At 43.3% G+C, this 27,220-nt stretch overlaps 1 protein-coding gene across 1 annotated transcript in view; it reads right to left on the bottom strand.

Moving 5' to 3' along the window:
- Window positions 1–27,220, bottom strand: part of WASHC4 (WASH complex subunit 4) — a 103,690-nt gene that overhangs the window by 13,089 nt on the left and 63,381 nt on the right. Inside the window, exons 24-30 of the mRNA XM_032954049.2 lie at window positions 20,094–20,198; window positions 18,559–18,693; window positions 17,618–17,726; window positions 13,255–13,321; window positions 8,191–8,277; window positions 7,528–7,675; window positions 4,383–4,479 (exon numbers count right to left, since the gene is read on the bottom strand). Of these exons, the coding sequence (XP_032809940.1) occupies window positions 4,383–4,479; window positions 7,528–7,675; window positions 8,191–8,277; window positions 13,255–13,321; window positions 17,618–17,726; window positions 18,559–18,693; window positions 20,094–20,198 (748 nt within the window). The remainder of the gene's footprint in view (window positions 1–4,382; window positions 4,480–7,527; window positions 7,676–8,190; window positions 8,278–13,254; window positions 13,322–17,617; window positions 17,727–18,558; window positions 18,694–20,093; window positions 20,199–27,220) is intronic.

Below are 27,220 nucleotides of genomic sequence, written 5' to 3'. Positions count from 1 at the left end.
GGTGAGTAAGATGGATGGAGTTTTCGAGAGGGAGACAGAAGGCATCGAGGGAGATAGAGGGAGGTGAGGGAGAGAGATAGACGGAGGGGAGGGAGGGATATAGAGGAAGGTGAGGCCGGGAGATATAGGTGAGGGGGGAGAGGGAGGGAGATAGATAGAATCAGAAAGTGTGGGAGTCAGAGGGAGGAAGATACAGGAATGGAGAGGGGAGTTAAGAGGCTGACAGCGCATTAAACGGAGAGGAAAGAGAACAAAACATAAAGAGGAGCGCAAGGGAAAGCACATTAAGTAGGAGGCAGGATTAGGAAGAGGCAAGAGAGACAGACAGGAGAGGTGGAAATAAAGAGCAGGGAGTATATTCTATAATATACCAGTATATACGATAATGTACCAATATATACAATAATGTACCAGTATGAACTATAATGGTACATTTTCTTTATAATGCATTCATTTGTTTTCTTATATGACTGGGGCATTCCGGGTCAATGAAAGTGTCTAAAGTTTCGAGAGTCAAAATAAGGAGTCACAGCGGAAAATAATAAGAGATATTAGCTTGCAGATTTCTCGACGCATGTAACCCGGATATAAAAAAAAACCTTTTAAACACTTTCAGACGAAGCTTGAATGCATAAATGTGTAGATACACACAAAGAGATCTCTACGCTGTTGCGCCAGCCACGCTGAGCACCAGGAGCCTCCACTGGAGGACTGACGGACACATGACCGGGAGCGGGGAGCTCTGGTCTGGATACAGGAGGGGGCGTGGCCGAGGGCGGCGCGAGGCGGCGGCCAGGGGATAAAGGGGGAGCGCCGAGGGGATTCGGGGCTCGTGTTGGGGATCAACTGAAAAGGACTTCGCTCTTCGCTGCCCGCTCTTCGTTCATCGTGTAGGTTTAGCTGGGAATCGTGGGTCCGGTAGCATGTGTGCTACAGACCCGTTCGCGAGCTCTCTCACACACACACACAGTGAACAGTCTAGGACAGTATAGCCACACTTAACAAGAGAATACATCGATCACTGAGTTGTTTATTAAACGCATTGCCTCCGCTAAAAAGTGTGTGCTCCTCAGTAATTACACACTACAAATGCATTGGCTGTCTGTAACATTGGAGGCCATGATAACTCATGATAATTGAATGTAAATTAAATGTTATAATAAAAAAGTGTTGCTATTCGGGAATTAATCAAGAGCCTTCTCGGCCAACGTGTTGACATTGCACAGTGTGCTCGCCCACCATGGTGTCAGTGTGTGACTTTTGTTTTGTCATGTCAATTGAAAGCGTCACAGAATCCATGCACATGGACGATTGTTCTTCTTTGTTTTTGCAATTGCTTCCCCCTTGGCCATAAAGGATAAGAAGTGGGAGGTTAACGGAGGAGATGGAGCAGGCTGGGTTAAGCCCACGAAGTCCATTGGATCGTGACACACTGGGAGAAGAAGCGAGATGCCCTGGACTTAATCTGCTTGCCAGAAATCGCAGGAATGTAGCACACACTTATGCTGAAGGTTAAGAGGTGTACAGTCTGGAAGTCATGGCGCAGTGAAACAGGTGGTCTGTTTTGTGATTCCTGGACCGTACAATTACACGAGCACAGCCTACCGGCACAGCATCTCAAATCGACGATGGCGTAAATGTGCTAATGCACATGATTCCATCGTGAATTGTTAAGCTACACAGCTGTCTATGTGTTAATCAGGAACCAGCAACCGAAAGGAAATGAAAAAGCATGGTGACAGTAATAGTCAAGAGGCAGGCAGGACCACATTTGGCATCTTTTTCATTATTTTTTTAACAGCCATCCCACTTCTTAAGAAACTTTAAATTTTCAAGTCACAGCAGGTAAAACTAATTTGAGTAAGTAATCTTGATGAAAGGGAGTATAGATAATTGCTTCTCAGAGCTGACAAAGCTGTATGGGTCTGTGTTATTGTGGAGCTGGACGGTGCTGTAATGCTGTTTAAACAGCAGGATTGAATTTATATGCAATTGCAAATACCACAGCAACCAAAACTAATAAGAATTTTCATTCATCTCATGATTGATATTAATTTTTATCTGCAAACATATCAACTGCACACTTAAACATTGCAAATCATGACTGCTTGAGCTCTTTCAAACTGCATTTTAAATAAAAAACAGTTGAACAGCATGGCAATTTTATTCACAGCAGTACAACACATTGAATATGTTGAAGACAATGTTGATCATGGTTTAGCCAAGTGGTATTGTGTTTAGTGCTTGACTTGCTAGAAAAAGTTGTCCTATGTCCCCTCCATAGACAAATGGAATTTCCACCAATGGCTGAGGCCTCCCAGTTGAGATGAGCACTGCTCAGTATTGGCCATGCCTACAAAACTCTGGGTGTTTATCACCAAACCAAGAAAATCTGCTTTCGCATTGTAAATGTGCATGTCACTGTGCAGTTTTGAATATATTAACATTATACATTTCTGCAGTTAATGCGTATTGCAAAGACTTTTTTTTCATATTATACGAGACGTTTGATAGCTGGAGAGCCTGGGTGGATACCTGTCATGCTGGATGCCATGCTCCCAAGTGCACATGCGAAGTGGTGTTATCACGCACATCGGCGGGATGACATCACCCGCATTCCACAGCTTTGAGACTGATTACTGCATGCTGACGTCACGTCTTCCTCCCAACCCACCTTCCACCCCAGACATGTATCCCCCACAAATGCAAGAGAGGAGAGAGACAGAGGAAGGTGCAGGAGGGAGGTGAGGGAGGGAGATAGAGGAAGGTGTGGATGAGAGACAGAGGAGGGATATAGAGGAAGATTAGGAAGAGAGAATAGGGATAGAGGGAGAGATGGCGAGGAGAGGGGCAGGGGGAGAGTGAAAGGGCATGTAACGGAGTAGAAAGAGAGCAAAACGGAAAGAGGACAGAGAGGGAACGTTGCGAGCAGTCGGAAAGAGGCTAGGGAGAGGCAAGAGAGATTGAGATGAGAAAGGGAGAGGTGGGAATAAGGAGAGTGATAGGTGAGAGATAAACGGAGAAATAAGGGGGAGGAAAGTGGGTGACATACCGTGAAGGGAGGAGAGGGGACAGCATTGAGAAACAGATAGAAGCAATATGAGATAATCAGGACAAATTGTGATACATGGCACAGAGAAGGCAAGGGAAAGGTGGAGAGAGACAGGGCACTATTTAAGTTGGGAGGGACGGACGGATGGACAGTCGCATCCAAAGGATGTGTGGGTTGCTATTTATATACTTTTAAATACAGCACTTTTAGTCCTTTGTAATTAAGTTTTCAACTATAAAAATAATTGACAAAATGTCTATATATGTGAAAACGTCATTGCAAAGTCTGGTGTCACCTCGCAACATCTAAGGACATAACTCTGTATGAAGCCATTGCACATTTCATGATAAAATACTTTGAAAATGTGTAGTGTTGAAAAAAACTAAATATGAAATGCAATTTACGTGGAAAGCCACCATTGATTGCTCATTTTGTTTGCTTTATACAAAATTTTATCCCACTTGTGTTATCTGTGTCACACCATGAAATGAGGTACCCATTTGAAACGCTCACAGAGCAGCCTATTACCCAGAAAGAAGGCAATTTTATAGAACTTCTTGTGAAATTCCTTCAAGTGACCACGTTAATCCACACACCAGGCAACGCACGGTAAAGTCACGTAGGTATAAAATAAAATAAATCACGACGTTTCAGGCGCAACACAAGCGTCCGTCATCAAGTGGAACGCATGTTCCTGCTGCTGAGGCAGACTGTAAAACAGTAGACCACCTGATGACAGATGCTTGTGTTGTGCCCGAAACGCCGTGATTTATTTTATTTTCTACCTACGTGACTTAATCAAAAGAACCATAGAGTATGGATTCCTGCAGTCACGAAAGATTCAAATCTAGATAGAGACATAGCAGTCAAAAGGCTTGCTTGTTTTCATTCAGAACTGGAATTTGGCAAGATTAAGTAAATAAATAATCAACGTGATATTCGTTTTGGGCAGCTATTGGTTATGCTACATTTGAGAATACACAGGTATGGGAACCTGGATATTAATCGTGGATCTCAGCAGTGGTGGCTTGGTGCTCTGAGCCCTAAATCACCTGGTCACCTCTCTGAGAAAACGTGTTTTTAGTCACTGATATTGTCAATTTCATCGGAGGATACATTTCTACATTCTCCAACTACGCAGTCAGCTTGGAATGTAACATCATGCAAAGTGCGCTATCAAAAATAACAGCACCAAATATCCTCAAACCTGCTATCGCAATAACCTTTTCAGCTGCACAAGCACATTTTTCAAAGCGAGGTGTGTGGATGTGTTTTGTCCTCCAAAGCATCGCTTTGAAGTTTACAATTGTATTCAATAAATACAGCTCACCCATAGCAAAGCCATCATCGGTGAAGGCAGCACCCACTTTATTTTTCTTGTTCAGCTTGTCCTTGCAGCTGATGGAATGCTCCACAAAGTTTAGTGTCTAAAAAAAGACAATGGCAAAAAATAATAAGATCAATAATACAGCAGTCGTGAACCAACAATGCAACGTTTACTATGACCGGCACTGTTGAGAGAAAAGGTACCAGCTCAAATCACCGGTTGGTAGCCAAGGCAAGCCCATGATGTCACCAAAGTGCTGAGAATGTGTACCACTTTGTGAGAAGTCAACAGCGGTTGTCTTGCCAGGAAACCGGTCCCCCACTATTTCAATAATGGCATTTCGTTGCTGGCTCAGGGTCTCCCACAGCCAACAGAAATAGATGAGTGTTACGTATGTTCTTAATTAAGAAGAGATACACCTTAATTAGACTTTGAATTATATTCATGGAGAGATGCACATGCTTAGGGTAATGTATAACAGTTTGATGGTTATGAAAGATAGACATTCTTGATGATGCTAGCTCTTCAAAAGTCTAATTTTCCTCATTTTCGCAAAAAATTGCTGAACTTCATGCAAAGAACCACTTGATTCAAGTGATCTTTGTTGTTGGCCCTTTGCCTAAAATGCTAATTCCACATTCCTATGGTGGGGACCAATATCTCCGTAGGATGATCATTGTTGACTTCCCACGAAGTTGTATTGATTTTAACAACCCTGGAGGAACATTTTGCTCAGTCACCATCCAACCAGGATTTGAATGCACAAGCTACAGATTACATTGTAAGGCAAACAAGCACTTACAGTGGAGGGAAAAAAGTATTTGATACCCTGCTGATTTTGTACGTTTGCCCACTGACAAAGAAATGATCAGTCTATAATTTTAATGGTAGGTTTATTTGAACAATGAGAGACAGAATAACAACAAAAAAATCAAGAAAAACGCATGTCAAAAATGTTATAAATTCATTTGCATTTTAATGAGCGAAATAAGTATTTGACCCCTCTGCAAAACATGACTTAGTACTTGGTGGCAAAACCCTTGTTGGCAATCACAGAGGTCAGACGTTTCTTGGAGTTGGCCACCAGGTTTGCACACATCTCAGGAGGGATTTTGTCCCACTCCTCTTTGCAGATCTTCTCCAAGTCATTAAGGTTTCGAGGCTGACGTTTGGCAACTCGAACCTTCAGCTCCCTCAACAGATTTTCTATGGGATAAAGGTCTGGAGACTGGCTAGGCCACTCCAGGACCTTAATGTGCTTCTTTTTGAGCCACTCCTTTGTTGCCTTGGCCGTGTGTTTTGGGTCATTGTCATGCTGGAATGCCCATCCACGACCCATTTTCAATGCCCTGGCTGAGGGAAGGAGGTTCTCACCCAAGATTTGACGGTACATGGCCCCGTCCATCGTCCCTTTGATGCGGTTAAGTTGTCCTGTCCCCTTAGCAGAAAAACACCCCCAAAGCATAATGTTTCCACCTCCATGTTTGACGGTGGGGATGGTGTTCTTGGGGTCATAGGCAGCATTCCTCCTCCTCCAAACACGGCGAGTTGAGTTGATGCCAAAGAGCTCCATTTTGGTCTCATTTGACCACAACACTTTCACCCAGTTGTCCTCTGAATCATTATGTTCATTGGCAAACTTCAGACGGGCATGTATATGTGCTTTCTTGAGCAGGGGGACCTTGCGGGCGCTGCAGGATTTCAGTCCTTCATGGCGTAGTGTATTACCATATGTTTTCTTGGTGACTATGGTCCCAGCTGCCTTGAGATCATTGCCAAGATCCTCCCGTGTAGTTCTGGGCGGATTCCTCACCGTTCTCATGATCATTGCAACTCCACGAGGTGAGATCTTACATGGAGCCCCAGGCCGAGGGAGATTGACAGTTATTTTGTGTTTCTTCCATTTGCGAATAATCGCACCAACTGTTGTCACCTTCTCACCAAGCTGCTTGGCAATGGTCTTGTTGCCCATTCCAGCCTTGTGTAGGTCTACATTCTTGTCCCTGACATCCTTGGAGAGCTCTTTGGTCTTGGCCATGGTGGAGAGTTTGGAATCTGATTGATTGATTGGGTGGACAGGTGTCTTTTATAGAGGTAACAAGCTGAGATTAGGAGCACTCCCTTTAAGAGTGTGCTCCTAATCTCAGCTCGTTACCTGTATAAAAGACACCTGGGAACCAGAAATCTTTCTAATTGAGAGGGGGTCAAATACTTATTTCCCTCATTAAAATGCAAATCAATTTATAACATTTTTGACATGCGTTTTTCTGGATTTTTTGTTGTTATTCTGTCTCTCACTGTTCAAATAAACCTACCATTAAAATTATAGACCGATCATTTCTTTGTCAGTGGGCAAACGTACAAAATCAGCAGGGGATCAAATACTTTTTTCCCTCACTGTATAGGGGACTGTAAATCTGATATTTGAGCCAACTATGAATTAAAGTTAGTCATCCACATACAGAATAGTGCCATTTAAAACTTTTCCAGATTACATCTTAATCTCTCACCACTTGTCCAAATAAACTGCCTACAATCCAAAATATGTCAACCCCTGTACTTCAGACAAACGCATAAGAGGTAAGCCCAGCAAGCCATATGTGGGAGCCAACACTTTATATTCAGCGTAGTGTTTGGGGCAAATCCACGGAGGGCATAACACCGTACCATGAAACACGGTAATCACTGGGATGGAAAGAGCACCAATTATTTCAATTTGGGCAGAACGTAACTCAAGAGCAACATACAAAATGTTCCGATGGAAGCAATTGCAACTTATGCCAAACCTTCTTGATAAAACCTTTCAGGAAGTTTCACGAATTAAAATGTCAAGTGAGACATTAAAACCTTAATGCGTGGTGCATTCGTGAAAAAAATGCCCAGCTACTGACTATACTCAAGTACTCTTGAGGCAAGATTGGTGGGGATCACACAATCATATTCTACTTAACTTCCAACCCAATGGCCTGCTAGGTGGCCAGACGATGACACTTCAGCACATAGGTTCATGAACCAGTTGATCGAAATTCCTCAGTGCTATTTTCTCACATGTTGGTTTTCTCACTTACAAAAAAAATGGCCAAACATCTTAAGCAGAAATGTTATTGTTAGATGTGCAATCCGAGAGCTGACATGTTTATTCCTTTACCAGTGGAGGGACGATGATATAGAAATTTCGGAGATGCATATTCTTGGAGCTGCGGAACTCGGGAGCAAAGACATCCACCAACATCTTAAAGTACTCAGTTCCCTCTGCAAAGTTCCTTGTCAGGGTTCCCAGAACTGCATCTAGGTGCCTGCCCAGGAACATTTAAAAGGGACACACACAAAGACCATGTTGACAATGGGGTGAAAATGTATTTTAATTCAAGCTTCATATTTCAGTTATTATCTCTCAAGAAAATAGGATGGAACATTTTTCAAACCTATAACCAGCCTGGCAAAATCCCATTTCATTTTAGGTACCAGAGCTGAGCTGGGCTCCAAAAAACACTCGACTCAAATGAGAGTTTGTTTAACAGGTTGAGTAACATCAACTCACTCCAATAAAAAATGAGATTTTAATACGAGTGACTGCCTGAATTCAATATCTAGCATTTCATGTGCCAATTAAGTGGGAAGTTGCCGTCGGAGGCATTTGACCAGGACAAATGAATAGCTTTTCATTATTAATTTGCCCTCTCAATCTCTTTCAATCGTTAAAATCTTTTTATTATTTTATATTTTGCATTATTATGTCTGAGCAATTAAATTATGAAATGAAATCACAATGCTCTGCAGAGCTAAAACCTGAACAAAACGCTGAACTCACTTGGCAGCTGCTATGGCCTCCGCTGAAAGGCCATCTTCTTTCACCAATTCCTCAAAGTTCACAATGTCCTCAAGGTCAGGAACAAATCTGTGGGAGTTTACAAACAGTGAGTGATCCACAGTGCCAACTGGGAGTCAAATTGACATCCACCCCTAATGTGTGAAATAGATTATAACACTTCACTTAAAGCTTTCGTGACTGCAGGAATTCATATTCTTTGGGTCTTTCGGTAAAGCCACATAGATAAAAAATAAAATAATATCACGACGTAGATGACACGTTCGTCATCTGGCCACATGGCCTACCAGCTCTTGACCAATTCTTCAACCACATCAATTCCATACACCCAGCCATCAAATTCACCATGGAGGTGGAAAAGGATGGCAATTTACCATTCTTGGATGTTTTAATTGAAAAACCTGATGGCTCAATGGGACACTGTCTACAGGAAAGCCACCCATACGGATGCCTACCTAAAACCTGACTCCCACCACCATCCATCCCAGAAGAATTCCCTCATCATAACTCTACACCATAGAGCTCGTTGTATTTCCGACCATCACCACGAACTGGAGCACGTACACCAAGCCCTCAAGATGAATTCAGACTACACAATCCGTAAAGCTATCACCCCAACCACTGGGAAAGAACCATCTGAGGACCCAATCAAAACCATCACCTTGCCATACATAGCAGGGGTCACCAAAAAGATTTCCAAAATCATGAGCAAACACTAGATCCAGGTTCGATTCAACACAGTACATAAAATCCGTGATCTGATCCCATCTGTGAAGGATGTGATCCCTGTATATAAACTAAGCTGTGTCTGCGGCATCAGTTACATTGGGGAAACTAAGCGAGATGTCTCGGACCGGGTTCGTGAACATAAGGCAGATCTGAAACACGGTAGGACCAATACCTCAGCCGTGGCTGATCATTGTTTTAACACTGTGGGCACACACAAAACTTATTTTGCCAAGACGAAGGTACTCTGCAAACCCACTGGCTATCAGCAAAGATTCAATCATGAAGCCATCCAGATATATAAACACAGACACAATTTCAACCGAGAAGATGGGTACAAACTGAGCAATCATTTGAAGGAAGTTATTAACCAGTTTAGGTCATAACTGTATTGTTCCCTTCATACCTGACTATATTTAGCAATTATTTTCGACTCTCTGAGTTACATTCACTAACACAGCTACCGTTGCTCGTTTTCCTCGATGTGGCAGTGGCTCTTAACGAGCTCTCTCCGATTTTACATTTGCATGCAAATTTCTTACATTGACATGCTAATCTCTCACAATACAATGGCCACCCCCACTGATTCGCCATCGTGGGTATGGCTCAGCTCTCCGATCTTACATTTACATGCAAATTTAATCTCCAGCCCCACCCATTTACCCTTGGGCTACACCCATCTCAGATCTTTATAACATCCTGCCTTAGCAGCTCTCCCACCATATATTTTTCCTGCCTCAGCAGCTCTCCCGCTATATTTTTTCACCTGATGACGATTGCTTGTGTTGCGATCGAAACGTCGTGATATTATTGTTATTATTTTTATACGCCTTTTGGCATCCTCTGGTCTAACACCAGTTTGAGACTAGGTTTAAAAGAAAGCTGTCTGGTGTGGACCAATCAGTTTGAAAGACAATGCATATATTATCAGAGTATGTTTTTTGTTCGCATTCTGATCACAAGTATTGTGGTTAATGCAGACATGATTCCTTGTAAAAGGTTTCAGTTTGGTGTTTTAACATCTTAATACCTGTTTTGTTGCAAGGAAGGGGAAGACCTATTCTCATTATTTAAATTGTTTTCTATCTACGTGGCTTTACCGAAAGACCCAAAAAATATACAGTGAGGGAAAAAAAAGTATTTGATCCCCTGCTCATTTTGTACGTTTGCCCACTGACAAATAAATGATCAGTCTATAATTTTAATGGTAGATTTATTTGAACAGTGAGAGACAGAATAACAACAAAATCCAGAAAAACGCATGTCAAAAATGTTATAAATTGATTTGCATTTTAATGAGGGAAATAAGTATTTGACCCCTCTGCAAAACATGACTTAGTACTTGGTGGCAAAACCCTTGCTGGCAATCACAGAGGTCAGATATTTCTTGTAGTTGGCCACCAGGTTTGCACACATCTCAGGAGGGATTTTGTCCCACTCCTCTTTGCAGATCTTCTCCAAGTCATTAAGGTTTCGAGGCTGACATTTGGCAACTCGAACCTTCAGCTCCCTCAACAGATTTTCTATGGGATTAAGGTCTGGAGACTGGCTAGGCCACTCCAGGACCTTAATGGTGCTTCTTCTTGAGCCACTCCTTTGTTGCCTTGGCCGTGTGTTTTGGGTCATTGGCATGCTGGACTACCCATCCACGACACATTTTCAATGCCCTGGCTGAGGGAAGGAGGTTCTCACCCAAGATTTGACGGTACATGGCCCCGTCCATCGTCCCTTTGATGCGGTTAAGTTGTCCTGTCCCCTTAGCAGAAAAACACCCCCAAAGCATAATGTTTCCACCTCCATGTTTGACGGTGGGGATGGTGTTCTTGGGGTCATAGGCAGCATTCCTCCTCCTCCAAACACGGCGAGTTGAGTTGATGCTAAAGAGCGCCATTTTGGTCTCATCTGACCACAACACTTTCACCCAGTTGTCCTCAGAATCATTCAGATGTTCATTGGCAAACTTCAGACGGGCATGTATATGTGCTTTCTTGAGCAGGGGGACCTTGCGGGGGCTGCAGGATTTCAGTCCTTCACGGCGTAGTGTGTTACCAATTGTTTTCTTGGTGACCATAGTCCCAGCTGCCTTGAGATCATTGACAAGATCCTCCCGTGTAGTTCTGGGCTGATTCCTCACCGTTCTCATGATCATTGCAACTCCACGAGGTGAGATCTTGCATGGAGCCCCAGGCCGAGGGAAATTGACAGTTCTTTTGTGTTTCTTCCATTTGCGAATAATAGCACCAATTGTTGTCACCTTCTCACCAAGCTGCTTGGCAATGGTCTTGTAGCCCATTCCAGCATTGTGTATGTCTACAATCTTGTCCCTGACATCCTTGGAGAGCTCTGGTCTTGGCCATGGTGGAGAGTTTGGAATGTGATTGATTGCTTCTGTGGACAGGTGTCTTTTATACAGGTAACAAGCTGAGATTAGGAGCACTCCCTTTGCGAGTGTACTCCTAATCTCAGCTCGTTACCTGTATAAAAGACACCTGGGAGCCAGAAATCTTTCTGATTGAGAGGGGGCCAAATACTTACGTGACTTTACCGAAAGAACCAAGAATATGAATCCCTGCAGTCACGAAAGCTTTAAATCAAAATTTATAACATTTTTGACATGCGTTTTTCTGGATTTTTTGTTGTTGTTATTCTGTCTCTCACTGTTCAAATAAACATACCATTAAAATTATAAACTGAATTATAGACTGAACGTACAAAATCAGTAGGGGATCAAATACTTTTTTCCCCTCACTGTAGATTACTAGCTTTCCAACCCGGCATCGCCCGGGACTTGGATTCACCACGCCCGGCCGCCTTTGTCTCCCCAGTGGTGATGTTCAGACACCACAGCAGCTACTCGTTTGAGGCTGAGTCGACCTAGGGGAGGCCCAGGACCGGTTCAAATAATCGTCGCCGGTGGTGGCCGTGAGCGGGAATCGAACATGGGTCGCCCGGTTCATAGCGCAGCGTAGCGCTAACCACTACACTACCGCTCCAAGGACAAAGATCCCCCATATAGCTTTAACAGACTGTAGGGGCAAGTGCTGTTAGCGAGCACCTATGAAGGCCGGCACGGCACACGAGGGGGTGGGTGACAGCAGCACGCCCGGCCGCCTTTGTCTCCCCAGTGGCCATGTTCACACACCACAGCAGTTACTCGCTTGAGGCTGAGTCGACCTAGGGGAGGCCCAGGACCAGTTCAAATAATCGTGACTGGTGGTGGCCGTGAGCGGTAATCGAACTCGGGTCGCCGGGTCGCTGGGTTCGTAGCGCAGCATAGCGCTCACCACTACACTACAACGCTTCCACATGCGCGGATCACGTGACAGATTTGACGTCACAGCTCACTTGCCGTGCAAAAAACATGTATAGAGCTCCCCCCCCCCCCCAAAAAAAGTGTATTTTTATAATTTTTGCATGGTGTACAGTCTGGAAAGTACCCACGTGGCAAATTTGCAGTTTGTTGCATGTCGGGAAGTACGCTAAACGTTTTGAACAGACACACATTCACAACTTTGCCTTTTATATATATGGAGATAACACAACACCGCGGCACAACTGGCAAGTGTCCTTTTCAAATAGCATATTGTTTGCTTTCGAGATTAGTTTCTTAACTGATGTCCTGCACTTTGCGAGTTGAAAGCCCACTTATATGCATTCCCTATTTTGCAGGAGACATGGGTATCCAGCATTTTGTAGGGCAAGTTTACAGTGTTTACACTCGACATTGCAAATGAACCATGTGTTGTAAAATAAAACAGCACACTTGTGTACCATTCTCATTGACGATGTTGATGTCACAGGGTCTTTTAATTTCCATATGAGAGAAAGCAGCGTACTATGGTAATTCAATGCGCAAATTACTGGGTGGCTGATTGAGAGGCGATTCACAAGCACAAAAAACCTCACCATCGCTGTCATTACCACTACAGTATAAAGGAACACTCTATATCAGCCTCTTCTTCTGTGCAGTTGATGTTCTTCAAAGGACAGAGATGACCGCCTGATTGAATGGTGTAAGAGTTGCAGATGATACTTTACACTTGCTGCTCTATAAAGTCGACAGCAAAACCAGCAATGAATGAAAAGATATTCATATTAAAGGCATTATCCTGATAGGATGAAGGAGCATATTAGTTCATCATATATCATATGGCAATTGAGCCAAATGGATTTTTTCGTGTAATATTCACTGTCTCATTTTCAATGCTTATGTTTTTCCCACCGTTTCGTTTGTATAATTCTGTTCATTGAATTAGCCTAAATGCAATATAATCACATACTATCTTAACACGCATAGTGGAACTGAAAAAATGGGCAAACCTGATCGCATTGCTGCAGCAGTGGAGTCCTCCAGACCGGATCATACGCACGTAGCCCATGGCATTCCCTGCATATCCGTGTAGAAAAGACATACATTTCATACGTGTTAATTTTATCAAACAAAAAACCTCATTGAGCCCCCAAGCAGCTTCAGGAGGGTCTTGGCTTGGGATGCTTTGCCAAAGAGGCAGTGGCATGGCTCAAGTGTTTGTGGTTCAAATCCAGCAGGCCGACCTGGTTATTACTGCGAGTGTATTACGTGTTAAAAATACATGCCATTGGTTCAAAGTACTGTGGCCACCTGTATTTCGCATAATTTCAAGCAATAACTGCACACCCAGGCATATGGATGTGTAATTGAAAATACCTAAATAAAAGTGAATTAACTTAAAATGTTGCTCGATCGTTTACATGTGTGTAATTAAACATATTTGCGATTCATTTTTTGCAACAACAAACATGCCTACAGTGATTTCCTGTCCAAATGAACATGGGATGGTGGCAATCTCCATTTTACAATGATCAAGAGTAAGTGAATTCCATATTCCTATGCGTCGGTGGAAGTCTCTTCCATAGGTCAACCGCTGTTGACGTCCCATGAATTTTTTCACCCTAGTGTGATTTGAATGGCTATCTGCTAATTACAAGCTTCCATATTTAACCAATGCGTCATAGTGGGATTTGTCCAACAATACATTACTCAATTAGAATGACACAAACCGTAAATACTTTTTCAAGGATTTTGTTGTTGTTTCACAAAGGTATCGAGTGTGCTATCGGCGTCATGTTGTGAGAAAATCCAACTGCATGTTGGCGAACGGTCTGTGGAAGTAGATAACACAAACCTACTTCTGAGATCCCTTCAAAAGACCTCTTATCCACACGAGGGAGCAGCGATTTCTCATCTGCTTTGCTGCAAACAGGAATGCTCATCACACGATAAACTGATATTTTAATTCTCGCTGCTGTAATTTAGTCAAATATGATTTAGAAATGTAATGGTGCTTTTTATGTCATTGATGACCAGGCTGAAACCATCAACCTACTACACTTGACACCTGGTGCAATGAGCTTTGCCAAAAACAATTCTACACGATGGAATAATACAGTGAAATAGTGTAATGTTTTTACAGGGCATTATAACAATTGATTAAATCCATGATTCAGGGAATTACATTTTCTGCTATAAAAGTCACGCATTACACACGATGTTTCTCATACTCTGCTTCTCTCTCCCACGCTAACTGCAACTCTGATGCTTTATATCTCTCTATACAGTTTCTCACTGCATTACCTCTCTCATGCCGTCTGCTTATCTCTCAATATATTTCCATGTCATGTCTCTGCTCTTTGCACTCCATAACCTGCAATTTCTCTCAGTTTCTCTCATTGCATTCATCTCTTCGACTGTACCACACTCTGCCTCTCTTGCTCCATGCATCTCCAGCCTCTCATTCTACACACCTCCTTCCTGCCTCTGCTTATAACCCAAATTGCCCTGACTTTAGAAATGTGCCACTGTTTCCATCTGTCAATCTCCAGGCGGATATAACAGTTGTTAAGTGGCAGGTCGACAGCGTCCATAGAGGTTCACCTTTCGGCTATTTCTGACTTTCCCGAACGTGTGCTCGGAGTCCCGGTGGGTTCTTCGTCAGTGCTGTCTCGGCTCCTGAGAGCCTCGGCTCTGGGGAGCCCTACGAGGCGGCCAGCATTGGTGGCCCCTTGGGGTTTAAGCTGGATACTCTCATGTGCCCCCCCCTCCCCCATTTGAACCGATGGCTACGGTTTCAGAGTTGTTAGTGACCTTAACCCTTTCCCATTCTGAGACGTCTGTAAGTTGCAGGGTGGGTCCCATTCACTGCTGAATCTCGGAATGTGTAAGTGGTTAGCGTTAAATTTCGATTTGAAGCTTTCGTGACTGCAAGGATTCATCTTCTTTGGTTCTTTCGGTAAAGTCACGTAGAATGAGAATACAATAATAAAATAACACAATAAAATTCTCGCGACATCTCGGCCACAACGCAAGCGGCCGTCTTCAGGTGAAAGGTACAGAACTGTCGGGACGACAGAGCTTCAATGAACGATGTTAAGATTCGTAGCGACTTTTAAGCTGGTTGGGAGAAGTGAGGCACCTTGACAAAGGGGTTTACATATCAATAGCTTAGGGATTAGCTTGGGACTGGTCACGGAAATGGCTATGTTAAAGTCAAAACCTACACATCCACAGATGCAACTAGTAATTTAGCATTGAAATAGCTAAGGGATTAGCTTGTGACTGGTCACAGGAATGGCTATGTTAAAGTCAAAACCTACACATCCACAGAGGCAACTAGTAATTTAGCATTGAAATAGCTAAGGGATTAGCTTGTGACTGGTCACAGGAATGGCTATGTTAAAGTCAAAACCTACACATCCACAGAGGCAACTAGTAATTTAGCATTGAAATAGCTAAGAGATTAGCTTGTGCAAATAGCTGAGGGATTAGCTTGTGAATGGTCAGGGAAATGGCTATGTTAAAGTCAAAACCTACACATCCACAGAGGCGACTAGTAATTTAGCATTGAAATAGCTAAAGGTTTACCTTTCACCTGAAGACGGCCGAAACGTTGTGAGAATTTTATTGTGTTATTTTATTATTTTATTCTCATTCTACGTGACTTTACCGAAAGACCCAAAGAAGATGGTTAGCGTTAACTTTAGAGAGGCGGAAGTGCCGCTGTTTTTAAAGACATTGTACTCACCGCAGAGAATTGTAGTGACATGACCACACCCTATGATAGTTGGTGCCAAACTGTGCCACACGCCCTCCAACGTGGCCTTTTACTTCCGATTCCATTTCAATGAAGTACGTCATCGGAATGGGAAAGGGTTAAAAAAAAAACGTCTTTTTGATGGCCATCATGAACGGCCAGAAGGGCGGGAGAACTGCAGGCATTGTCGGTCCATACCGCTTTGTGCACTTCCAGTTGGACAAGGTTGCGTTGAGGATTGCTCCTCAATTTTTGGTCGAAAAGTGGCCTCAACCTTTCATTTGCAGCAAGAACTGCATTTGACGTGTCCTGCGCCGTTCACTTTGGATAAGAGAGCGCTCCACACTTTAGATGTGGTGAGAGCATTCGAATTCTATCTCCAGAGGACAGCGGGCTGGCGGAAATCGCAGTAGCTGTTCCTCCTGTAATTCCGTGTGGCCAAAGGAGTGCATTAGGAAGGAACCCCCAAGTGGGGTTGATGGCCCATTCCACTAGGCCAGTGGCGATTTCATGGGCCAGGGCATCCAACGTGTCGTGTCAGTGGATGTCATTTGCAAGGCGGCGACTTGGAGGTCGCCACACACACAGTTGTCAGGCATGACAGACTGGACACCTTGGATTCGCAAGAGGCCTTCTTCGGAAGAGCAACGTTGTCTGCTGCCATCTAATGAGTGGCCTCTACCTCCTCCAGGTACCAGCTCTGCTATGGTTGCTGAATGTTACAAATAACATTGGACCGGTGGCCGGCTGTATATGATGATGAGAAAGAGGTATGGTACCTTGGTAAAAACTCGTTCGCTAGTCCATACTGCTGGCCGCCAGTTCCCCACCCATGCATCCCCGCAAATGGCTACTTCTCGCGATCATTGGGTGAGTCTGCCAGGATTCATCTTTCGATGTAGAGGTAAATGGCACATATGAGCTTTGTCTGTATCCATAGCCTCCTTTCAGTATACTTACACTTTCAATATGAGGAGTCTCCACTCCTTGTGCTCTGTTCAATGTCAGACTTCTCACTTCTCCCCCTCTTCTCTACATGGCCTAAGTTGTGTCCATGGATGACGTTTGGGGCGGGGGCACAGCCCCACAGTAACCCTCCCCCCCGAATTTTCCGCCATTATTAATCGATTTTCAGTAGTCTACAATTAAGATTAAAAAGACAATAATTTATATGCACCGGCGATTTCTAATGTGAGACAAAAGGAACCACCCCCCCAAAAATATAGAAGTCAAAGTCCGTCTATTGTTTGTGTCCGTGGAAAGAAAGTGTTTCAATATTTGTGTGTCCACCTACTGGGAGAGTGCTTTGCTACTAATAGTGATGCTCATGGGTTATGCGATGGGGAAGTGCGAATATGGTTGGAGAGGGCACTTAGTGCCTGCTTTTACAAACCTCATCTGCAATGTTTTGATAACACTGGACCGGTGTGGCCAGCAGTGTGGGACAAGAGGAACACGTTTTTACCAGAATACAAAACCTAATTTTCAATATGTTATTTTAATTAAATATTTAACCTCTTCCTCCCTCCAGCAAGAGGCGAAAAAGGTCGGACAAATACGTCATTGTGCCTATTCGAGGTAAGACCACCAACGTAAAAAGGACACAACCTTACCGATCTGACTGATGAGCTGCCGGAACTGGTCCAGGTAGCTCTGTCCATCCGAGCTCACTCCAAGCTTGCGAATGCCGCGGTTGAACTTGTCCGCACGTTCAAACGGGTACTGTCATCACGAGGAAGCAGAATTGTAAATCATAGAACCATGACCATCACACAAGCTGTAAGGGTGTGAAAATGTATACTAATCTCTCCTAATCAACTCATTTTGTGATTTTAAATGTGTTAATGTACATTTGACTAAACTACCAAATAAGATAGTTACTTTGACGCAATTGTCATACAGCATATGCAAATTTGATAGTATTTCCAAATTACATTAATCAACACCTCATAGGTAATTTGTATTATGACCACAAAACAATCATTTTTCCATAGCACTTTTCCAGGTATTTTCTTAAAAGCCTACATATGCTGTGAATGTTAGTGCAAGGAGTGATTCAATTTAACACCGTTTTATTTATTTATATATGTGCATGCATATATGCGTGAATCAATATCCATGATGCATAGACACTATATTTATGTTTTAGAAAGAGTTTATGCTAGACTATTTTCCACTATGTGAATAGTTAATCATACGTCTGCTGAAATGAGCAATAGGGAGGTTTTCAACTCGTTCGTAAAGTCTGCAATGCCATTGGTAAGTTGCACTGAATCCTATGGTGAAAATTCTACATTCCTATGGTGGGAATTTCACAATTCTCACAAAAATCCTTAAAGTGCTCTTTAACCCTTGACACAATAGGGGGCACACCTTCCCATATACTATCCAAAAGGACTGTTTTGTCACATGGCAGTAAAACTATATTTTTTTAATTCTAAGAAGCAGAATTTAGCCAAACCAAGTGCAAAACCAAATGTAATGGCATATTTTGTGCAGTCATCCATGATTGGGCTGAGATTGTTACAAGCAGCGATAATTATGCTGAGGTCACCTTTGGGTTGCTCTGGTCCTTGGTCTCCTTAAAGAAACGAATGTCCTTGATAAGCCGCGACTTGATGTGCTCGTCGTACATGAACTGGCTGAAAATGAAGAACTTCTTCCTCAAGAACTGGTACGTGAAGTTCACCTGCGGAGCGACACCGGAACACAGCTTCGGCAAATGAAGGTGATTGCAGAGCGAGATCAAACACTCCAAACATTAAATCATTGAATTTTTCTGGAATTTCATTTTAAACTAAATTGACATAAGTGCGTTTTGAAAAATGATTTGATTTCAGAAACAGAAATATTTTTTGCTAAGATCTACATACGGTTCTTCCATTCATTTTAAGATTATATCTCTTGTGTCCTTTAAGAGCATCTACCATCTGTGAACTCTCAATCATCAACCTTATTTTTCTGATATCATCATACACCCAATTAATTGGTATGACATCATCTTCAATTATTTTGTGTTGTGGTCTCCGATTTATTTCATAATTATTTTCTGAATCAATTTATAGAGTTATAAAAATGTATTCAATGTCTTACTATGCATCTCTATCTCTTTTGTAACTCTCCTCTTCCTTCAATTGCCTTCTCTGTTGTTTCATGCAATACGAAAAAATTGTTTCTCAGATGAAGAGCAGGAAGTGGAATATATTATGCCTGATGTATACGCTGCCCTTCACAGTATGATTAAAGGTTATTGGAGCAGATTGTGAAATTGTGAACATTATTAAATAAGTGGGACCAATCATCTGAACAAAATACGGAAAATATTTGCGTATGTTAAAATTTATTTTGGTAAGAATTATTGAGTCACAATCAGAAGGTTGTGAGAGTTAAAATCACAGTTTGGGAGTCAACTCAGCCCATCATCTCTACAGGATCGATAAAGTTGGTACCAATTTGTAGGAGACCAATCATTGTCCTATTGAGGAAGAGGCCCACACCATTGAAAACACGGAATATATGTCCACCCACAGAGCGGAGTGATTTTCACAAAAGTGGAATTGACGTATCACAGGCGCATACCTAATTTCAAAGAAACCACAAAGTAGCATGCAGACATATAGCGAGAATCGCAGTGGTAAAGTAATCAGCATAGGGATAACCACAGCCGGAAAAGGCTAACAGTGTCACACGAGTAAAAACTGACTATACGTGTGTATTGGTGGAAAAAATTCTATGTGTGAAGCGAATGACTGGGAGAAGTGTTGCGTTTTGGGGAAGTTGCCACGCCACACACCCAATGCAATTTTATGAAAAAGCATTTTAAAGGCAGATGCTACCAAACACAGAGTGCGTGCCCTGTATATACACCACATAGATTGTGTGAACTGGCACACGGGTTATGTGACCAATCTGACCTGCATTTTACGAATCAATAATGGCAAAAGGATTTCAAAGTGACATTACAGTGTGCCGTAATGACACAGGGATACAGCAATGTGTCAGGTAGCCCATGTGCATCCATAAGAGCAATGTGTTTTCTCTTTAGTTTTTCTTTAACAAAGAGGGAGAGTGTGAATGATTGCCCCACACCGTAGTATTCATGATGCCCGTGCCGTGGGTTCGGATGGAGTTGGCAATGTGCCGGATGTTGATTGTATTCAGGTGCTTGTTGTTGCTGGATCGCTCAATGAAAATCTGCAAAAAAATACACAAAATGCACACACATTCCCCATTTAGCCTTAGACACCATAAGGACAAATGAGCCGTTTGCAAGCACCTATTAAGACAAGCACAGCAACATGGTGGAATGATGTGGCTAGCACCACTTCTCTCTGTCTCCCAGGCGGTGATGTTCATACACTTCGCATGGTACTAACTTTACATGGTCCTCAATAAAGGAGGTGCAGAATAGGTCAGATAATGACCCTTTCCCATTCCGAGACTGCAAGTTGCAGGGTGGGTCCTGTTCACCCCTGAATCTCGAAATGCGCAAGCGGTTTTACGTACATTTTAAAAGGAGAGGCGTAGCGCTGCAGCATTTCAAGACATTGTACTCGCCGCAGAGAACCGTAACGACACGGCCGCACTCTATGATAAGCTTGCGTAAAACTGTGCAACTTGCCCTACCACATGGCCTTGCAGGAGCCTCGGCACCGGTAAAGTTATTTCAATCTAGTTTTTATTCCGGCTCTGTTCTGACGACGTACGTGTGCGTCGATGTATGTACACGTACGTATAAAATCACGCTGAATGCCCCAAATCTCATTGGACCATGCCAGCAATGAAGTTGAGCCTGGTTTGTGCTTGGTTGGTTGATCACAAGTGTATAGGTGTTGTAGGCGTATCGCTGAGGGCTGCGAGGTGCCAGTACAAAACTGGCAGACATCCCGATAGATTTGTTCAACTCACTGATTTGAGTCCGTGTGGACTGAATGTATGTATGCGAAGCTTTTCAGTGTTTATATTCCATCACGTACGTTGAGTTCCTGTTTCTACTCGCATGCCAAACACTCATTAAATGGAGGTTACCAAACAACCAAATGAAGGACCCTTTTAAAAAGTCTTAACACTCAAATATTATTACATGACCAAGAATCAAGAATGCTGGCTACTGCTCCTCATACATACATACACACATGCACACATACAAAGATAGAGTCTATAAAAAAGCCACATCAGAAACAAAGACAACACACAATGAAAGCCCCGTTCTTTAAACAAGATAATACAAAAAACGCAATGAATGCATGAAATGTCTCTGAAACTTGAAAGCTATCAGCAGTTGCAGTTATCGTCAGAGTATTCTTCTCTGTATGTGTGAGAATGCAAGCAGCCACGTGCATTCAAATAAACGGGGTTAAAAGTGACACCAAAAGCCAAATATTTCCATCTATGCCGACAGTAAGGACCTACTCTCAGGGTCAAATATGCTTAGCTAAACTCATGGCTCCGTACAATAGTGCACTTAGCTTTTTTATCAGTGTCACATTTCATCATCACCTCATTTGCAGTACTGTACAGCCGGGCACAACGTTACAACACAAAAACACATTTACAATGGAAAACAAAACAAGAATAATACACGTGAAGCATCAATGGAATAAGCATCCTGCACTGCAATACAACAAACTCAACTGTTGTATGTGCACCACTTGCATGGGCTAATTTATGCTATTGGTATTTCTGGACAAGGCTCTGCTCCACAACAAATCAAATGGATACAATCCGGTAGAGAACATCACCTGCATGAGTCAAAGCCAAGCTCCTAGTTCCTCATCAATGGCATTCTATTGTCTGTGATGGAAAGGTGCTCTATAGCTACACAGATGTCAATCCGACACCATTATGATCATTTGCCTTAAGATATAACATCAACCAAGCTGGCACGCCAGTTTTATATGGCAAAGCGTAGTGACATTCTCATTAAGCCTCAGGAGGTGACTCGGAGATTCTTAGCCTGGATTATGAACAGTGAGCAATTGCAGCGACCTCTTGGTCACTCTGTAAAATTAATAACGAACCCTCAGAATTTCAGAATCCTTTTGAAACTCCCATTAGAACAGTCACGGTAAACTCCGTGGAATGTTTTGTAGGACTCAACCCATGCATAGGATTTAGAATTTTTTTTCCATTATATAAAAATTACACACGGGCAATAAATAAAAAAAAATCCCCGCATTTAGCCTCATTGATAGGGACAAACACAGTTGGTGAGCACCATACAGTGACATCGGGGATGTCACTGTATGGTGCCGGCCCGAGAGGACCGTGGCGCGCGATGCACCGTCATCGCGTACACCCCATAGGCAGGTGTAGTACCAGCCCTAGCGGGGCTTGGCGTGCGCTGGGATATAGCGTGTGCACCACGCATAACGTGTCATGCGGGCTCTCACAAGGGGGAGTGGAAGAGTGTCAGCCCAGGGGCAGGGTTGCCCCGGGTTATGGCACTCGGGTTGACCCCGTAGACACGTGATCCGGAGTGTCCACAGAGAGGCCCCCAGGTGGGGGGGGGGGGGGGCTAGGGGGTGATCACGTGTCCAGGGAGAGCTCTCGAGAGGGATCGAGAGAGAGCTGGAACGCTCGAGAAGGCGGGTGGGGCCTGGGAGGAGCAGCCCCGACCCAGGGGGATATAAGGTGGGTCCCTGAGAGGGACCGGGGAGGCTGCATTCTACAAGCTGGAAGCTCAACACCTACATGCTGAAGCTCTACGTCCTACAAGCTGGAAGCTCTACAGGCATCAACACGTGGTCGGGACCCGAGTGAGGGTCAGACTCTTCGTAGCTGTAACCCCTCCGTATAGGGTAGTTAGCTGGGTGGCCACCACCCTAGACTGTATTTGGTGAAGGGGCAGTTACCCCTTTGTGTTACGTGTTGATGTTACGAATAAATGTGTTGCCTCTAAAGAACAACGTCTGCGACTCAGTTGGACTCACTACACACATTTTGGCCAGAAATTTTAAACAATGTGCAAATCTAACGGGCATCACTCATTCTTGGTCACCTTTGTTTCCTAGCACTGATGTTGACACATCGTAAACAGGCCATCATTAAGTTTGAGTCAACTGTGGCCAAGGCCAAGGATATGTTCACATACAACAATTCAATATCAAACAGAAAAAAGGACACTGCAAAAGCCTTGCTCGAGTCACTGAGCTTGGTAAGCAGACAGGTGGCACAAAACAGCAGAGGCCTCATACAGCAGCGACTCCAGATTACAAACTTTCCCGAGTCAGCCCTGATGACATTGCTGGAAAGCTAATCAGAAATTCACGAGCGCCAATTGACAAAAAACACAACACGTAAATATTACAAAAAAACCCTCTACCGCACTCTCGACCGCTTACAACAAAACTCGGCATTCTCCAGTGCTTTCTCAATGGGGGGGGGGGGAGTAGACTCTGGTATTGCTTAGATGAAATCCGGCAAAGCCACAGGCCTCAATGGGATTTATCCCGAATCAGGGTAAGAAGAACTTGGGACCACAAGCGAGGAAATAGCTGGCCACTTTCTTCAACGACATCCCCTGCTTAGTTGTAGTACCAAAGGGGTGGAAAGCAGCGAAGATTGTAGCCATTTTTAAACCTGGCAAGAACGCATCGGATGCTAAAATTTACCGCCCAATTTCCTTCCCCAGCGTCATTCTAGGAGCTAAGGGAGCGACTCCTGCTTCAAAGGTGGAAGCCTACGCTCAAGGATGTAGTCCGCAGGGAACTAGCCGGGTACAAAATGGGCCCAAACTTTTGCGATAAAGTGCTTTATTTAACAAGTCACGCTGAGGCAGGCTTCGAACGTCCGCTCAAAACAGCAACGGCAGTCATCGACCTCCCCTCGGGATACAATACCGTATGGCGGAAGGGTCTCCTGCCAAATATTCCGACAGCCGTGCCTTGCCACCCGACAAGACTCATAACAGCAATTCTGAGCTGCTGATGGTTCACCATCCACCTTGGTGAAGCTGCCAGAAGCCCATTAAGGTTTGACAATCGACTCCTGCCGGGATCCATTCTTGCCCCAGAGCTATTCAATCTCTACAGCAGCAACCATCAGGCAACATCCTCCCGCAAGTTCACAAGCGGAGATGGCATCTCGCTGAAAACCAAAGCACAGACAAAACAGGACACTGGAAAGATCATCGAAAAAGATAAAAAGACCTTACAAGGGGACTTTAAGAATTGGAGGCTTAAGCCGAACACTTCCAAGAGCATCCTATCCGTTTTCTACCTGAACAACGGCCAATATATATACGAAAATATCCAATGTCAACTTCTGTGGAACACTGCTAATACACGACCACCACCCCCGCTACTTAGGAGTTACTCTCGACCAGATGCTCATCTATCGCCACCACCTCGGACAAGCCAGAAAGAAAACAAAACCACGAGTGATCATATTGCAGAAATTTGCGGGCACGTGTAAAAGTTGAATGAAATCGTGGGGTGTGACTTTGGATGTGGCAATCAAAAAAGTAATTGAGTACACAACTGTTGAAGGACCAGGCTTCTCCCTCCTACGACAATCATGGACGTCTCTAATGTATGCTGAACTTCTTTCGGACCGTACGCATCCAACCGTGCGAATCAGAGGCGCGGGGGAAAGACAACAAAGTAAACATAAAAAGTAGTTCTAAAAAATAGTTTTCAATCTAGATTTAAAATCAACCACACTCGAACTCAACATGGGAAATGCGCGTATACCTTCCACAAAAGGAATATAAAAAAATCGCTAAACTGGGACTGTGGTGAATCCAAACCATCAAACCACATCACTGGCTAATGCACCATCCGTACACATCCTGGCAGTGTCACTTCAATCCATATAGTGTTGACTGCCTCCTTGGATTGGTTGAAATAACTTACCATTCAACAATCAAATGTTTTTAAACTGTACCTTTTCCCTCTGCCATACAAAAGAGACAGAGGGATTGTAATGTGTTGGAAGACTCAAATCAACAGGCCAGCATCATGGTCAAGTAGAAAATAAAGCTCCCAGGGTTTGTGAGAGGTCTGTCTTTTCATGTGAGTGAGTTTCACGCATGTACTCTGGCTTCCTCCCACTTGTAAAACATTCCTTTAAAATGAAATGGCGAATGCAAGGCAATATAAGACTCCCCTGCTTGAGTCTGTAGACTTAGGCTTTCTGGAATAAATTCAATATTTAAAGTCAGGACACCACATACGTTGCCAGGCAGCAACCACTTAAGTGAAGTGATATCTCGGATGAGTCACTGAACGAAACCATGTTTTTTTCATTTCCATTATTCTATGTACAATATGTTGCAGCAGTAACATCTCGTATTCTTAAAGTGTAACATTTCTGACACGTCTGTTAAGTTAAAGAGAACCGGGGTTAAATAGTGGTACAATATGACAAACATTGAAAGTGCACACTTGATTTGGAGCTTTCGTGACTGCAGGAATTATTCTTTGATTCTTACCGAAAGAAGCAAAGAATAATTGAAAGTGCACATTGCGATAAATCCAAATGATTTCTATTTGGAAAGGATGGGCAAAAATGGATTTATAATTTATGAAATGGTGAATGCAAGGCAATATAAGACTCCCCTGCTGGAGTCTGTAGACTTAGGCTTTCTGTGTTGCATATTAGTTCTGGTTGTGGCCAAATACGTTTTGGATACTCACATTTTGGTACGCTAGACATCTAAATTGTATTGCATTGTGTGAACAGTTTAATCATCTATATATATAAAAGGGAAATTTGTGAATGTGTGTCTGTTGAAAATGTTTAGAATACTTCCCGACATGCAACAAACTTGAAATGTGGCATGTGGTTAAGCTTCCAGACTGTACACAATGCAAAAAGTATAAAAATAGATTATCTATTTTATAATATATTATCAGAGTGCTTTTTGTTTGCATTTGGACCATAAGTATTGTGGTTAATGCACACATGATTCCTTATAAAAAAGGTTTCAGTTTTGTTGCCAGAAAAAAGGGGGAAAAACCCTATTATTATAAAAATAGACTTTGTATTTTGGGGGCGCAATAATGGACAAGTGAGCGGTGACGTCACATCTGTGATGTCACCCGCATGCGGCAGCGTTACAGTGTGCCCGCTGACGTCACGCATCTCCCCCCCACCCTCCGCGTAGGCCGTGTATTAATCCAAGACAAGAATCCAAGCCTTCTTGGTTCTCTCGGTAATCAAGTAAAATGGAAATAAAATAATAAAAATATTTTAATAAAACAATATTTCTTATTTATTTTTATTATTTTATTAAAAAATAAAGCATTTTATTGTTTTATTTTATTATTTTATTTCCATTTTACGTTACTTTACCGAAAGAACCAAGAAGATGAATCCCTGCAGTCACGAAAGCTTTAAATCGAAGAATCCAAGTCTCGGGTGAAGCCGGGTAGTAAAGCTAGTATATAATATATAGCATTCCCAATTTCTACTAAGACACTGACTACAAAGCTTTTAAAATGTTATGAACCAATGAATGTGCAGTGTCATACATGATGGCACTATAGTGTAACGACAGTACGGAGTGAGTGGTACTGTATGGGCGGAGACTCTCTTCCTGGCACTTGAGTGAGTATAAAAGGGAACAGGTCGGGTGAGGTGATGACAGTCTGGGTGAACCCGAGAGGGCACGTGACCAGATAAGGTGGTAACGAGGACCAGGGAGGAGGCGAGAGGAACACGTGATGTGGGTCCTGAGTCGTCGAGAAGGATCTGGAAAAGGGGCGTGGCCAAGAGCGGGGCCTGGCCACGTCGCAGCGGATAAAAGCCGAGTCCCGGCGGGGATCGGGGTTATTCATCCCTGGGAAGAAATCCTCCGTCTTCGTGGGTCTTCGGTCTCCGGTATTCGCGTACGTGGACCAGGCAGAGTGTTGGCTGTCCAGGTCCGATTTAGTAGTTGTCCCATCCAATATGTAAAGTCATACCTCAAAGTGTATATAGTTAGTTACCACCCTATGTCATTATCCTGTTGAAGTTAAGAGTTACCTGTTGTGTTAGTTAATAACAGGTCCCTGCAGGGTGGGCTGGTAGGAACATTGGCAAAGTAACGTCACGGTGCCTTCGAACTTCGCCTCGCAAATGGTATTCGGCTGTGGGCTGTGTGTGAATTTGCCACATCCCCAAAAGCGAAGTTCGCAAATGAGATAATGTGATTTCCAAATGTTGGGTGCAATAAGACATATCAAGTCTCTGCGCTGTCTATTGCTGCTTTTACACCCAACAGCACGAGATTT

The sequence above is a fragment of the Petromyzon marinus genome, chromosome 14 (genome assembly GCF_048934315.1).
Source record: "Petromyzon marinus isolate PM22_M1 ecotype Great Lakes invasive population chromosome 14, UKy_Petmar_22M1.pri1.0, whole genome shotgun sequence".
In the NCBI taxonomy this organism is placed as follows: Eukaryota; Metazoa; Chordata; class Hyperoartia; order Petromyzontiformes; family Petromyzontidae; genus Petromyzon; species Petromyzon marinus.
This window is presented reverse-complemented; position numbering and strand designations above follow the sequence as displayed.